This window comes from Dendrobium catenatum, unplaced genomic scaffold, assembly GCF_001605985.2.
Source record: "Dendrobium catenatum unplaced genomic scaffold, ASM160598v2 fragScaff_scaffold_334, whole genome shotgun sequence".
Lineage (NCBI taxonomy): Eukaryota > Viridiplantae > Streptophyta > Magnoliopsida > Asparagales > Orchidaceae > Dendrobium > Dendrobium catenatum.
The window spans coordinates 185,738-202,145 of record NW_021318796.1 but is presented as its reverse complement, the minus strand read 5'-3'; the positions used below and the strand labels follow the sequence as shown (position 1 = coordinate 202,145).

At 34.5% G+C, this 16,408-nt stretch overlaps 1 protein-coding gene across 8 annotated transcripts in view; it reads right to left on the bottom strand.

Annotated features, from left to right (window-relative positions):
- LOC110096948 (transportin MOS14) overlaps positions 1-16,408 on the bottom strand; it is an 82,192-nt gene that overhangs the window by 45,799 nt on the left and 19,985 nt on the right. For all 8 annotated transcript variants that reach the window (XM_028693626.1, XM_020823115.2, XM_028693627.1 and 5 more), the window contains 2 exons: positions 10,118-10,158; positions 6,891-6,982 (listed from right to left, as the gene is read on the bottom strand). In XM_028693626.1, the coding sequence (XP_028549459.1) occupies positions 6,891-6,982; positions 10,118-10,158 (133 nt within the window). The remainder of the gene's footprint in view (positions 1-6,890; positions 6,983-10,117; positions 10,159-16,408) is intronic.

Here is a 16,408-nt window from a genome sequence, read left to right as displayed (position 1 = left end):
TGGATCCAAAATGAATGCCAATTAATGTTGACTGGAGAGGAATAAAGAGCCGGCCATTAGGGGAGCAAATCAGGGGATTGATATTAATTAAATGTGGGCCCAAGCTCTTAATTGATGTAGGAGAATAAATCTGATTTTAAACTCAGATTTATGCAGAGTAATTGGTTACCTAATTGGGTTAGGGAATTAGGGAAAGATTTGACATCAAATCTAAATTGAATTTGAATTCAAATTCCCACTGATTTTGGATCAACCCAAATTAGGAAACTAATTGAATAGCAGCAGTATTCGATTGAGGGCTGAATGAGGAGTAATTAATGCTTCCTCAATGAATTAGCTTATTAAGGAATAAGAATATCAAATCTCATCTAATTTAAATTTAAATTAGAATTAGATTCAAAAACTTTCCATAATTAGAAAAATCAAATAAGGTAAGCATTGAATGGATTTTTGAATTTTGAAATTCAAAATTCATGGAGGCTTGGGATAGGCTGGCGGCTAGAAGGTCAAAGGGACCGGCAACTATGGGGTTTGGTGTCCGGCGGGTGGCTAGGGCTTGAGGAGGGTCGGTGGGGGATGTGGGGTTTCCAGGTTTGGGGAAGGGAGCAAGAGGTGGTTGGGGACACCAATTATGCCAAAATTGACTCCAATTTAGTTCCTGAGGGACCGCAATGAGGATGAATGGGTGGAGAGGGAATTCGATGCAAGAAAAATAAAAGAACAAAAAAGATAATAGGACCGCGAACCTTGGAATCCACCAAGATTGATGGGTATTGCTTTTGCCCCACTTGGGCCTCTCCTCTCACGAACTCACTAAGAGATCATCCCAAGAGAGAAAACTTAGAACTCACAAAGAGATCCATAAGCACAAATTGAAAACTTCATATTAATCATTATCCCAAAATACAAAACAACTAGCCCATAAATAGGCCTCATGAAAAGAAAAGAAATAAAATACTAAGATGCCCTTCGGGCTACAATATTACATGACCACAAGTAAGGGTATAAAGAGAAAAAAATAACAATATAAAATAAACTAGTACATAAAACATATAAATAAATAACTCAAGATCTTAGCCGTTGATCTCCGATGTCCTCATCAGTTATGTTTTATAATTACAATTAAATTTTATTTAGAAATAATGTATAACAATAAATATTCTATTTAAAAAGGAGTAAACTTCAAAATACTCCCCCTAACAATTCATAGATGGCCAATTTAGTCCCAGAGTATCGTTTGGTCGAATTTAATCCCTATACAATACAAAATTGATCCCAAATGGTCCCTCAGGAACTAAATTGGAGTCAATTTTGGCATAATTGTGAGCCTAAACTGGGATCAACTTTATGTTATAATTACAACATAAGAGACTATTTTTGATCAATTTTGTACAGTGGAGAGGGGACTATATTGGAGCAACGTCATACTCGGAGAATAAATTGGCTACACAATAATAGCCTAAGCACTATTTTGGGATTTTTTTTATTTTATAAAATATATAAAGACACATCAAAAATGTAAATAATTTAAATAATTAAATTTAACATTTGTAAAAAACACGATTTATACTCATCATGCAAAAAAAAACATTATCAATAAAAGTAAAAATTTCTGGCACTTGTTTTGTGCTTTAAGTAAATCCCTTGCCATGGCCCAAACTTATTTTCTCTTTACTAGGAGCTTGCGGAAGTACTGAAACGGGAATATGTCGTCGGCAAGTGGAGTAGGTAGGAGCTGGGAGCAAATATCGGAGTTGGTCATGACAAGTGGATGGGGGTGTTGGTCGGGTGAGATAGGCGGATGCGGATGTTGGTGGCTGTGTGGGGCTGGTCAGTGAGATGAGGGAGAGATTAGTGAAAAAGTAAGAGAAAGAATAGGATAGGGAAAGGTTTTGTTGGCTATTTGAATGGATGGTGGGAGTAGAGGCCAAGATAATGAAGTGAGGGTGATAGTAAGGAAGTATTTATTTTATTTCTACTACAATTTAGTGTACACATTGAACATTAGTTGGTTTGTATTCAAGATATCATAGTGTGGGGAAATTTTAAGGAAAAACTAAGTTGTATATGGAAAGGGAAAATTGGAATGTGTAATTGAGAATAGATTAACTATATGAATTGTGTGATAAATTTTGAATTGTTAATAAATGATTTGAGTTGGTTTATGAGCCACATGGACATAGGAGGACATGGCCGATAGGGTGAGTCAGCATCAATGAGGTAAGATATGCATTTTTATTGTAGTATGTAAGTTGATTGAATATTGTTTGTATACATGCATTTTAATTAGTTTTGGGTGACATGTCTTCATACTCTTACCTGTTGAGATTAGCCTGATATTATGATACATGCAACCATTCTACATATAACTTCCTATAATAGGTGATTGATTTAAATGATGATGTTATATACAATTCGGGCATACAATGATTCATAGTATATGAATCATACAGTCATACTTGCTTATATGTTAATACCGTTGATAGCTATATCAATCTACATGCATGTGCGTATATATATGTCAAGTGTCACATCACCCAAACAGGAAAATATAATGATCAGATAAGCTTGAGAAAATATCAGATCAGGTTATAGGTGGGTTGGACAACACAACCCTGATGGGCAATGCCACCCAATAGAGGCAGTGCAACCTCGGTATGAAATTAAGCCTACAAGAGATGGAGGCAATGTGATCTCAATAGCCTATGGGACGTAGAAACTTAGACATCTAGACATGAAGCTTCTAAGACTGGCAAAGGGAATTATGAAATGAACTAAAATCTAATCATGCTTAACTATGGTAATGTATGATGCACATATTGGAAAACAACTAACAAGGTAGGATTGACAAACAAGATATCATTTTTATATTAAATAAAACAAGTTTAATATAATGATATTAATATAACACTCTACATAGCTCTTATGTATAATAGTATTTTCACCTGTTATGTTATAACCTACTGTGTAAAGGCTTGATGTTGTTGTTGTTGTTGTATGTTATAACCTACTGTGTAAAATACCTATTTAATGATTTCTTATAGTCTATCTTACTTTCACTTGTTGATGCACTTAGAAGTTTTAAATTTCTGATACTTGACTACTTTGTATTAGAGTTTGATGCAAGCAAAAAAATTAGAAGAAAGCCTAATTTTTGCAAGCAAAAAACAAACGCTTCCTAGGATACAAAAATTACACAAATATACCCAAAAATAGACAAAATACGACTTCACTTTTATAATTTTAAATGACTTTTACAACTCTTGATACTTACAAACGACGCTTACAAACTTTTGACATAAAAAACCATAACTTGCATTGCTTGAGACGAAAGATATAGGTGACGTCGAACTTACGGATAGAAAAAAGAGGTTAGAAGACTAGATCAAGTAGAGGAGTAACTCGCAAGTTATCCCAAGAAAGAGAGGAAGAAGTGGAACAAGCTCTCAAGCTTTTCCAAGAAAAACCCTCAGGTTTTCATGTCCAAAAATAAAGTCATATCACTCTTTTTCCTTCTCAAAACATCTCCAATTTATAAGCCATTCCACCTCCAACTAAAACCAATCAGATTTGGGGAAATGAAAGGCCAAAAGACACCACAGCAGCCCCCCAAATTCTGCAAGGGAAATAGGAAGCAAAGCCACGGGAAACCCAGCCAGCAAGTCACGGGAAACCCAGCTAGCAAGCCACAGGAAAGCAGCCAAAGAGGGACCCGAGGAGCCAACACAGGAAACGGGGTAGGGGATTCACGGGAAAGCAGCCAGGGATGAGAAACGAAAAGACAACCAGCCAAAGCATTGACTCACAAGGAAGAAACCAAAGAGACACAAGAATAGGAAGAGATAAGCTACATACCTTTATGATTTTATGAGCTAGGAAGTGCAATTATTCTTCTAATTAATGAACTAAAACATCAGCTCAAACATTTATGAGGTAAAAACTAAGTAGAATCCAACTTTTTTAGCTCAAAACCAAGGAGCCAAAGCCCACCAGAGAGCAGCCAAGGCCCCAAACCGAAAAATAGCAAACAGTCCAAGGGCAAAACCAAGAGGTAGCAAGCAGCACAAAGCTTGCCTACATCAGAGTTGCATATCTTTGTGGGTGTCATCACAAATAAATTATTATGGTTGTTGCAAGAAAAGGGAAGGAGAAAGTTGAACCACAATATTTTCAGGGTACGTTTTAATTTTTGTTATTTTTGGTTGATGTAAGAAAGATCTATTATGAGGTTAGTAATCTGTCAATAGTCATCTGTTTTAGTTTCTTGTAGTTGCTCTGTGAAGGAAAAATTTAAGAAATGAAATTTTTACAGCTTATACTTATGATTGATGTTTTAAGTTATGATCTCTTTCAAAATTTGTTTTACATTTAGATCTCAAAAATTATATTGAAATGCAATATAGTAATATAAGTGATTAACAACCTCTTATTTTGTTGTTTTCCCCGTTGAATTCTTATCGTAGGGTTGGCGTGGGGGGTGACAGAGCGCATCAATCCCCCCAATATCTTAAATTAGCAAGAACTCAAATGCATTGTGATACCGTTCAGCAGAAAATTTTTATGTCATACAACTCTCTTACATGAGTTTTGTGAATTTTTGCAAATGTTTTTACAGCAGATCATACATAATTAAGAAAAAAAATAAAAATTGCATTTCATTTTCATTTACTTTCCATCTCAACAATTTGCATTATTTTTTGCATTATAAAGCCCAAAACCCTACTACGGCCTCCATCGCATTTTCATGCCAATACAGGACAAATATTATTGCCATTTAGAGGCAATTTTTATACTCTTTTATGTTAGACCAATGTTAAGAAAATAATTTCAAAAATTAGGAACTATAAATATCATCAGGGATCATTGTTAACATTCTTAAATAAAATGATTTCATTCCCAGTGCTCTTGATGATCTTTGCACCAAAAAAACTTATCAGCTTCTTCGTGAAATCTATACTTGTGGGGGTTATTTAGCTAAAAGAATTTTATATTCAAATTTATACTTGTGATTGCTCACCCGGGACGCGAACTCGACAGAGTCGAGCTCTTTTCCACCCCGGGAGAATGATGCGGACATCCAACCGTCCATGCCTATCCGAGGAGGAGCTGAAGAACGACAACCATGATCGCCCTGCATTATCTTAAATTTTCATTTGTAATTTTTATTTTAATTATGCATTTTCCATTTTTACCCTTATTTAAAGGTCTAATCTCATGTAAGCCCTAGGGGCATGATTGTCTTATTTTAGTTTCTTTTATTTCTGAGGCCTATATATACAGGCACTTGCTAGTGTAATGGTATGATGAAGTTTTAATAAAAAATTTCTTCTGCACTTTTGTTCCTTGGGAGGAATTAGGTGAGATCCCTATGGGAGGGAATCGTAGTTCCACCAACTGCAGCATGGGTCTGGGCTTGTGGCTTGAAGTCCCTTAGTGAAGGGCAACGTATCACCCGTCAGCCGCAGGAAGCGTCCGGGCTCATAGTTTTATCTTTCTTTCCCTACACTTCTTTTCTCATTCTCCCTTGACCACCGGCCATACCCCCTCCATAGCCGCCGACCAAGCTTCTCTCTTCCCTCCTCCCAATCTCTTAAACCGAACTTCACCACCACCTCCTAGCTGGCAACCCCATCTCCTCCCATCCTCCTAGCCCCCGGCCACCCCCATCATTTTCCTCTTAATGATGATTTCAATCATCATTAATTTCTACCAAAATTAGCATTTCTAATTTGGGGAAAGAATTAAATCTATTTGAAATTAAAATTTAAATTTCAAATACTTTCCTAAAATTAACTAAGCTAACTTAGGAAAGTTCCTAAATTAAGTTTAATTTGATCTTAAATTAGATTTGATTTAATTACCCTTTTCCTAATTTAGAATCATGATTTAGGAAGTTTAAATTTCCTCCAAAACCCCATCTTTCTGTTATTAGAATATCATTAATTTGGAAAGGAATTTAAATTCAAATTAATCCAATTTGAATTCAAATCCTTCCTAATTAATTACTTTAATTTTGGAAGCTTCCCTCAACCTATTAATTAATCAAATTTGAAATTGATTAATAGAAACAAAAGATAGAAAATAAAAATAATAGAAACCGCAAGCCTTGGACTCTTCCGAAGACTGACGGGTGATTCGTTTGCCCTTCTCCAAGGGACTTCACGTCACGAGCCCGGACCCGGACCCATCCTGCGACTGGTGATACTCTCGATTTCTCTCATAGAAATCTCACTCTCGTCCTCTCTCAAGAAGAACACAAGTGTGGAAAACACAAAATTTTCATATCAAATTAACCATCATATTACAATAGCTTAAGGTCCTATATATAGGCCATAACATGAGAACATAAAAATACAAAAATGCCCCTTGGGCCATAACACTCAAATAAACTAACCTAGGGATAAAACAGAAAATAACATAAAATAATAGCTAAAATTCATAAAATAAATTTTAAATAACAATTTAAATTAGAGCCGTCAATTTACGACGCCTCCTGTGATAGATGCGCCAGATCTTCATGCCGATGTCCGCATCACCGCCGGTTCCCCCCTTCTCTCTCCTATCTCCCTCTCTCTCCATTAATTCCCCTTCCCCTTTGGAGTTAAATTTAAATTTCAAATTCCAAATCCCTCCAAATTAAAATCTGAAAATTAAATTCAAATTTTAAGTGGCTAGCCGCCGCTCCCATTCTACATCATATCTAGCTGCAGCTAATCATTCAAAAGAAATACAATCCTGCAAACAAAAAATAAGGTCTGTTGGAATAACAAAGAATAGAAAATATGCATACCAACCACAGATAAGAAAAAATAGATCAGTTCAACCACTTAATGCCATCGAACAAAACTCAAGCACGTTGCACAAGTTCCATGAAGGTTGAGTTGATGTACCATTTACGGCAGCTTCAAGATGCTGCTCAGAATTTAAACATGATAGAGCTGCTTGTACTAATGGATGGGAAGCAAGTGTTGACGCAGAAACCCTGAAAAAGCAACTTGTTTAAATTCCAAAGTACCAATCATCAATTATATGTAATGGTTAGAATCAGAGTGAATTAATGCGCTTATAAAATTACTGGTTTTAGTTTTCATATTTTGGTTAACAAGCTCGGCAATATAGCAATCAATGAACAAGCTCAAACATTAAAAAGTTGTTTACTTGCGTTTAAGAACATGTTTGTTTGGTATATCTTCAATAAGTAGTTTGATAATGCCCAATGTAATACTTCTGTAGCTTAATGTTAGTAATTTGATAATTGCTTTGGCGAAGCAAATTGTAGAGGGCCAATTAATACGCTTTCAATAAAATACAATTTGATGATTTTCAATTTAAAAAAAAAAAAAGATAAAACAAATAACTCACTACAAATAAAAGGATTAGGTTATATCAGATGATAAAGGCTCTTTGTCGTTTCGCTACACCTAGCATATCCATTAAATTCTAGCAAACATCAATTAGAGTTCAAAAAGGGATCAAGATCAATAAAAACAAATAAAGAGTAAATTAGAAGTTATCCTCAGGTTTATGAAAAGTCTTGCCTAGGTGCAAATGTTCTGAAACACATGTTTAGTTCACTCTTGCGTATCATATATTACAACAATGCTGTGATTTTCTTTATGTTTCTTCTCCACAATCAGTCTTAGCTACTCTGCACATCCTCAAAACATAGCTCCTTCTCCCCAGCTATCTCCATGATTGGTGATTAACAATCTTAATGAGATTGCAAACCATGATACACAGGATGCTAGAAAGAGGCCTGCAGGGCGGGAGACTTGACGATGGAAGAGCAAAGACAGTAGCACCAGCTTTCCCACACCAACACCAACAATGCACCATGCACATTGTTTGGTTGTCAACCAGGAGACATGTGAAGGGAAGCAAGAAGATGACAGAAGAAGGATGTTGATGGAAGAGAATAAAAGGAGATGAGTTCATTATAGTTATTTACATTTAAATAACTCATAAAGCATTTGGAACACAGAAGAAAATTTATTGACCAGATAAGCTTTTCAAACCTTTGGACAAATGTGAAACTTATGGTAAATCTTGAGGCCAGCAAATAATCTAGAATACTACAACAACAACTACTACTACTAGAGCATTTATCCCACTAGGTGGGATTGGCTAGATGAATATTTTTTCTCCATTATGACCTATTAAGATTCAACATATGTTCCAGCATTAAAAAAAAAACTTAAACAAAAGTTATGTTATAATAACATCAGCAAAGAAACACAAAGCATCCTAAGACAAGTGTTAATAACCTACAGGTTAGCTTCAATAGAAGAGGACATGATAAAAGAAGATTAGGCAGGTGAGACTGAAGTTAATAACTTACATAAAAGAAACGAAAGCTTCAATGGCTATCCACTCCTCTAGAATTAGCACAAATTGAATTTTTTGAGGATTGTCTCACAAGTGAATTGGATTTTGCTAGAAAATGTGATTGGGTGGATTAATGGGAGGATATAATTTATAAACCCATTGAACTTTCACTATGGAACCTAATTTGACATGAAAGAAAACAGAAGGTTAAACTGGGCTGTCAGATAAGAATGCCATTCAAAAGCATCCTCTAAAATCCAAAAGATTTGTCCTTCCAAAATAAAACTTTCATCCCATCAAATCCAAAGCAAGGAATATTCCAATTCCCCAATATCCCCCGCCATTCCCCAAAACCACAACTCAATTCAGCCCTAAGACCATGCAAGGATGTTGATGCCGCCCTCTGCCAGATGATTAAGAAAGAGCTCAACATAATAGTAGAAATAAATTTAGTGAAAGTGAAAGCCAACATAAGAAACAGAAATGAATTGAAATTAAAAAGTATATGAAAATGATAATTCGAAACATCTTCAAAAAAGGAGCTTAATTTGGATTCTATAGAAGAATAAATTAAATGTGATATTTATTTTTTGGGTATGTTAATACCAAAAAAAAAATATTTTGAAAGTCACATTGGCTTTAACATAGAAGGAAATTTTTAGGAAAATCAACAATATTGACCAATTTCAGCTAAAGACGGCTAATGGAAAATCTTACATGATAGAGAGAGGAACTTCAGATGTCTCACCAAACTTCAACGGCTATTTTTAATTCCAAAAATTAAAGTGTGTATTATGAACAATGGGCGCTACCATGTGTAATTTTATTTAATTAAGAATATAAAATTGAAATCCAATAACTAGCAAACAAAGTAGTTTTATAATCATAAAAGATACCCCAATAATGCATACATAACCCAATCGTAGCATTGTAAGGGTCCACAGTACTCCCATATCTTTCTTTACAAGCTCTTGATGTTCAACCAATAATGTTCAAACAAAAAATAAAAATAACATCATTACAAGTTCATTGTAACTGACTTAAGTTCGTATTGATAGCATACATCTAGCTCAATGTTAAAGAAAACAATAGGAAACTAACAAGACGAGAAAAGAAAGGATTGATACATGATACACAAATTAACTAGAATTAAAACGCATCAAAAAGTGATTGAAGAATATCAGGTAAACTTATATATTAGATATCACAAGGAATACTTGAAAGGATATAACTAGAAAGTAGCAGCTATGATATGTGGATAAGTTGATAACTTTTAAGACCAGAAAATATAATTTAGAAGAAAGGTCAAACTAATGTCCGCCAAGGATAAGTTTAAAGATAGTATATTGAAGTAGTCTAAGGTGCACATTAAGGAATGGATAAAATATCAGTTCAGGGAAGGGAGAAGTAATTTGAAATGTCAAAAAAGGTAATTGGTAGGTAAAACTTAAAAGATACTTCGGTTAAATCCAATCACAAAGATTTAATTAACTTATATCACCATCAAATGCGGTAGTTAACAATTTGTATAAAACAATGGATTCATAAAGCTAACAATCATGCTTGGCATGAGATCTATGATTTTTGCAAAGGCAACAGTGATGATGACCATAATTCTCCTAAAATTACATCTCAACAGCTGAAAGCCAGCTCAATCTTTCAATGTGCATCTGCTAGCTGTGTTAAGCAGTTTAAGCCTCAAATGGTTGATTGACAAAAAGTAAAAACAATTGTAGATACACTGAACTTTTCAGTGGAACAAAGCATAATTTCAAGAGCGTAAGGAGCATACCCAGAGCTTAATCGAAGCCACGATGCAAAAGAAACCAATACCTGTATAGAGAGAAGGCCAATGTGATCAAAAATTCATACCAAGTAATTAGAATACCTTCAATTCCTTACATAAACTTGTGATGCATTACAGTCAAATGGGATATCAAACGAAAAGCAGCAATAAAATTAGAATTAGATTATGCCTCCGGTATTCTTTTCAACTGATTTGCCTTCCAAAAAAAAAATAAAATTTTATAATTTTGATTAGTGTAGGACATGTGCAGAGGAAATCTTTACATTGCACTTCATTTCATGAATTCATGCATGGAAAACAACTCAGGGTAACTTGTTCATATCTATGAAATAGCGATAATGCTGAAGGTTTTAGAAAAGAAAGGACAAGCTTGCTATAGACAGCAAATGCACCATCCCCACATTTGTAAGTTGTGATTGAGCTTAATTTCATTGATTCGGGATTATTTCAATCCATTTACTATTTCCTTATTATAATGTCAAAAATGAATTTAAGTGCAATAATATCAATTTTTAGTTTATGGATGACTCTGGATCTTTGAAAGGTCTTATTGTAAAAGCTTCTCACTGTTTACTTGTGACATATTTTGCGTTTAGAAGATTATATGGCCTGTAATTATGGGGATTCCATAAACATATTTTATTTTCAATTATATAAATACAAATATATCCCCATAAACAAATTTTAGTTTCAATTATATAAATACAAATATAGATATAAAAACTAATATAAAAACATTGTGTGGGCATATATACCGCATAGAAAATTAAGCTTTAGTGCTTTTGGTTCAAACAAAGGATGTTGAATTCTGGACTTTGGCTGTACCAGCACCTCTTATGGAGATAGAAGCTCCACAATCACATTTGGCATCAGGCTCTATGAGAAATCGAGAAAGAGAATCCAAAGGACATGAGATTAGTTTTTCAAATAGACGACAGATATTGGAGTAGCCTCGAACAAAGTAACATATTACTTATGTCAATACCCCCACTCTTTGTGAAGCAGTTGATGGTGACATGTTTTTCATAATCATGGGTGGCTACAGAGAAAGATACCGACTCTTGAGTTTTCCTTTCACCAATTAGATTTGAACTAATTAGACATCTATATAAATTGAAAATTTGTCGATATCAAGAGAAAGCCCTGGTAATCAAGTCCTAAGTTGAGTGATTGAATTATATAAAATTGAATTAAGCAAGAATCGAGCAAAATGGAATGATAGATTCATAATGAGAAAGCTGTATTACTGAAGATCATGGTGGATTTTTAATCTTTATTTGCTGACAAGAGAAAAAATCTAGTGTTAGGGAAGAATCAAGAAGGTAAAAAAGGAGGTTGAAAAAATCATAAAAAACAATGCCTCAAGAGGAGAAAAAAGCAAGTAAAGCAAGAGAAAGAAGAGACCCATGGTCAGAAGAGAGAAGGAAATGATCAAGAGCATTTTTTTAAAAATCATGAAGCGCAAGGTGAAGCATTCCTGTGTCAGCAGGCTCAAGGTGCAAGTTTTTGAAACTTCAATTTTATTTTAAAAAATAAAATTATAAGAAAAAAATCTATTTTAAAAAATAGTATATAAAAAATATTAAAAATGGGGAAATTGGGAAAACTAAGAAAAAAGGGAAAGTGATAATAAACATAAAAAGAACAGCAGGTAAACATCAAATGTATAATAATAACAATATAAACCCTTTGACATGTAATCATCAAAATATTAAAATCATCCATGAGCCATAGGAGAGAAAAAAAACAATAAACATAATAAGGCAACAAAGACCAAAAAAACCTTTCTTAAAATTGAATAATCACAAAAAATGTGGCCTTTTATTGTGGTCATATAAGGCATTCTCCATGGAAGTAAATCACACCAAGGATTATACTTTTAGCAATTCTTGGGCTAAGGCAAATGCTTCATGAAGCAAACGCTTCAATTTCAATTTTTCAAAGCATTATTTCTACACTTACAATTGAGATAAACCAATGTATGCTTCTAAAAACAGTGACAAAAAGCTAATGCGGATAGAAAATCATTGTATTATTCCAAAATCAATCATTTTTCCATCACAACTCAGAAAAATGAAGGCATGCACTCCACTCAATCTTTTCAACATGCAACTTTTGTAGAACGCTTTCCTTGTTGACATAGATCACATGAAGTAGACCAAAAATCCTGACAAACTCTCAAAATAAACTCATTGCTCAATCTAGGGATCCGTTAAAGATGAGATTAGTTCCTTTGCATTTCAAATGCTTGGAGAAGGGACACATCGCTATGAAATATAACTGCAAAACCATTTGCTATGATTGGAAGAAAACTGTTCAAAAAAAAAGTTTGATATTCTTCACATGACTTTATTACATTATGTTGAAGATAATAAAAAGCTCCAAAAACTTTGGGTTCTTATATGTTCCTGATATTAGAATCATACAAGATGATCTTATTGAAACCCTTAAATGGTATTTGAATAGAGATTGGTATCATTCCATTACATTCGCCCAACCTGGATCCTTTGTCAAAGTTAATTAATCTGATGAAATTCTTAAGTCTCTTATAAGGAATGACTAAATGAAGCTGATGGATTTTCTATCATGGTGACTAAAAAGGATGAGAAATTGGTGCTTATTCAAGGAAAAAGAGATTTACATGTGCATTGGAATTTTGGTCTGCCATACTGTAGTTATCGGAATTGTGAGACGATCTTTCCCTACTAAGTTTGGAAAACATGGTCATTTGGACAAGCATGCCATTGTTTAAGAAAGATTACTAGAGACCAAGGTGTTTGTTCTAGTTAATGTGCTAAGTTCATTACCAAATGTGCGCAAATTCATTTTAGCAAATCATGCTTATAATGTTACCCCCCCCCCCCCGTTTAACAGAAGCTCGAGGGAGGAAGATCGCGGTCCAGGCGGATCGCAAGCGAGGATGCTCACGTGCATAACGCTTCCTGAATGGCTCGGATTGCATCGTCGATCAGATTTTCGCGTATAAGGATGAAAGGTAACGACTCCACTCATTGGATATTGTTAGTTCGCTCATTCTGGCAGAAGAAATCACGAGAGGGAAAGTTCTTGTTGAAGAGGAACGGCTGAGAGGAAGAAAGAAGAAGAAGAAGATTTGTTTTTTTCTATTCCTGTATAAATCTTTCCCTATTTCATCATCTAAACAACGAGGGTGTTTCATTAAGGGCAAAGGAAGAGATTTGAAAGTGGAGAGAAAGAATTTGGGAAAGGAAGAAGAAGGATTTTGGGTTGGCATAATCCTCTTTTTGTAAGTGATTTTCTTATCATACATCTTCAGATAGATTTTGTAGAATAAAATTATTAAAATTTCTTTTATGGCAATTTTAGAAGGGAAAGGAAGAAATCAAAAATTGGAGGGAGACCGTCTCAGCAAGAAAGAAAGGTCCTTTAAGGTAAAAGATACAAGTTAAAATTTTATGTCTTATCTATTTTGAAGAAAATCTTAATGCCAATATCGATTTGATTAGAAAGAATTTGACTAACCTTGTGTGCGAGGTAAAGTATCGACACTAATAAGATAATTTTTCGGGAGATCGGAATTGTAGGAAGAAAGATCGTCGCAGGAGTTCAAAGTTAGAAAGTATTGAAGCCAAAACCTTCAAGTGGGTAATTATTGTATTTAGACGTTTAATTGTTGCACTTCTATTTATCGTTGAATTTCTAGTTAAATTTTTCTAAGTAATAATTTTACTTATCTTGTCATGTTATCATGTGAAAGGATTTCATTGTATATGTGAGTATGGAATTTTGACATTTAATGAATTTAAATGTCTGATATTATGAATATAAAAAAGGAAATGGAAGTGAAGAAAGAATAGGAACAAGAATGACATTATCTATATTATAAATACAAAGCATAAATGAATGAATGATAAAAGGGGAAAAGGATATGCATGCAAATTACAGGAGTCACCCCCGTATGGTACTGGCTAGGGAAGCAAAGTACCCATGCACGTTAAATTGAAATGGAAAAGGAAAGGGGAAAAAGAAATGGAAATGATTGTACCTTTGATACATTTAGATGGTGCTCATGTACTAACTAAATGGGAAAAGAAATATATGTTAAAGTAAAGTATTTTATGTATGTAAATGAATATGTTATGAGATGTATAAACAACTGGATGAAATAAAATGAATAAAGAAAAGAATGTATGCCACTTCTTAAAATGAATAGACTTACATTAGAAATTGGTTGCATAGTACTTTATACATGATAATGATTACCCACTGAGTTTACACTGTATGCACAACCCACTAAATTAATGTTTCAGGTAAATTTCAAAAAAAAAAAATGGCTGAAAGGGAAGAATACATTTATAGAAGACGGCGCAACATTGAAAACAGGGAAAATTATGACTAATGTGAATGCTTAGTTTTGGCATAGATTGATTAGTTTTCTTGGGGTTAGTGGCTCTTCAGTTGTTGAAAAACTTTATGTTAATGTGTTATAAAATGGAATGAAATGTTACTACCGTCCGACTTGTTGTTCCCACCTCGTTAGATCAAGCATTCGGGCCAGGTCGTGATAGCATTATTGTCCCAAACTTGAATTTTCCCAACTCATCTAAAAAAAATTAAAAGTTTTCATTCCTAAAACATAAACAGAGAATGTCAACTGGCCAAATCTGAATTCATTTTATTTGCCCATAACCCATTCAAAGGGGAGATTTTTCAACGCTTCCTCTCTTAAGGAAAGTTCTAGTTACACTAATGAATCCATGGATAAAAAAGATAACCTACATCATATAGGACAACCTGAGACTAAGTTTGCATAGTGCGCTTTCTTCATATGGTAAAATTAAGCTCCTCAACTTAACAATCTCCCACATGGAGACTAGTCAATCATCAAATCTCCACAAAAGTGGCAGCAACTCCTCTCCCTAAAAGAGAAGTCCAATTAAAATTGCACACAACTTCAATCTCTCGATCAAAAGTCTATGTTAGTATATCACCTGGATTCAAGCTCCAAATTTTGTCTCTTTGTCAATATATCAGCTTGATTTAACCTCTAAGAATTCTCTAGTGTTAAAAATGTCATCCTCCAAAGCTAACTAGATGAGGTGAAAATGAACTTAAATATGCTTTGTCCAAAGCTGACCAAATAATAAAGTATATCCTTTTCTAAATAATAGCACTTTAGTTGTCACAACGAAAAACACTGCTCTCATACTTTTGACTAAATTCTTCCAAGAACCATTGCAACCGGAACATCTTATTGCTAGTGCCAACAATAACAATATAATCTACCTCAATAGTAGAAAGAGCTACTACTTTTGCATCTTTTACACTCAACTATTTGCCATGCCACGTTAGGAGTAAATATACCTAGTAGTACTTTTTCTACCGTTAATCATACCATGTCAGCATTAATATACCTTATTGATGTGGACATCGACAAGAGATTTCAGCGCGTTTATCAGAGACGACACAGGAGATCGATGGCCATGATGGAGAGCCTTTACTATTGATGATTATTTGTATTTGCATTTTATGTATTATGCATTTATTTTCTGTTTTTTTCCATTTGTGCCCTTATGGGTAGTTGATTGCTTTTGTAGCCCAAGGGGCATGTTGGTCTTTTGTACTAGTTGTCATGTAGAGCCTATATATATGGCTCTTGTTTCTTGTATGAGATTGATTATTGTTAATGAAAATTTCTACTTTGATCTCTTTGTGAGTTTCCCCATTTTCCTAGATCTCTTTGTGAGTTCTAGAGGAAAGAACCGTTAGATCTCTTTGTGAGTTCTAGTGGTTGACGGAGTAAGGTTCGTGCATCCTAATTATCTTATCTTCCTCCTCCAACCACTTCCCCTCCACCTCAAGAGAAAACCACTTGAAACTCTTGGCCTGAAACCCGACCCACCCCCTTTGCCACCGCCTCCTTGGAGTTCTAGCCGCCGGCCACTACCACAACACCGGCCGGCCACCTTGGCACCGACCTCACCACATTCGTCCAACCCCTCTCTCCGCTAGTTTCAAATTTGAAATTTGAATTTCAAATTTCAAATTCTTTCCTAATTTGGAATTCCAATTTAGGAAAGTTTCTATGATTGAATCAAATTTCAAATTAATTTAAATTGGAGTCACTAAATTTTATTTCCACATCATCACCCCTATTTGGAAACCCCCACCCCTCTTTCCCCAAACTCCCTCTCCCACATAAAGCCGTCGGCCCCCCTTCTTAGGGAGTTTGCATTGAAAGCATTCAATGCTCCTTCCCTCATTTGAAATTTAGAAATTGATTTCAATAAAATTCCC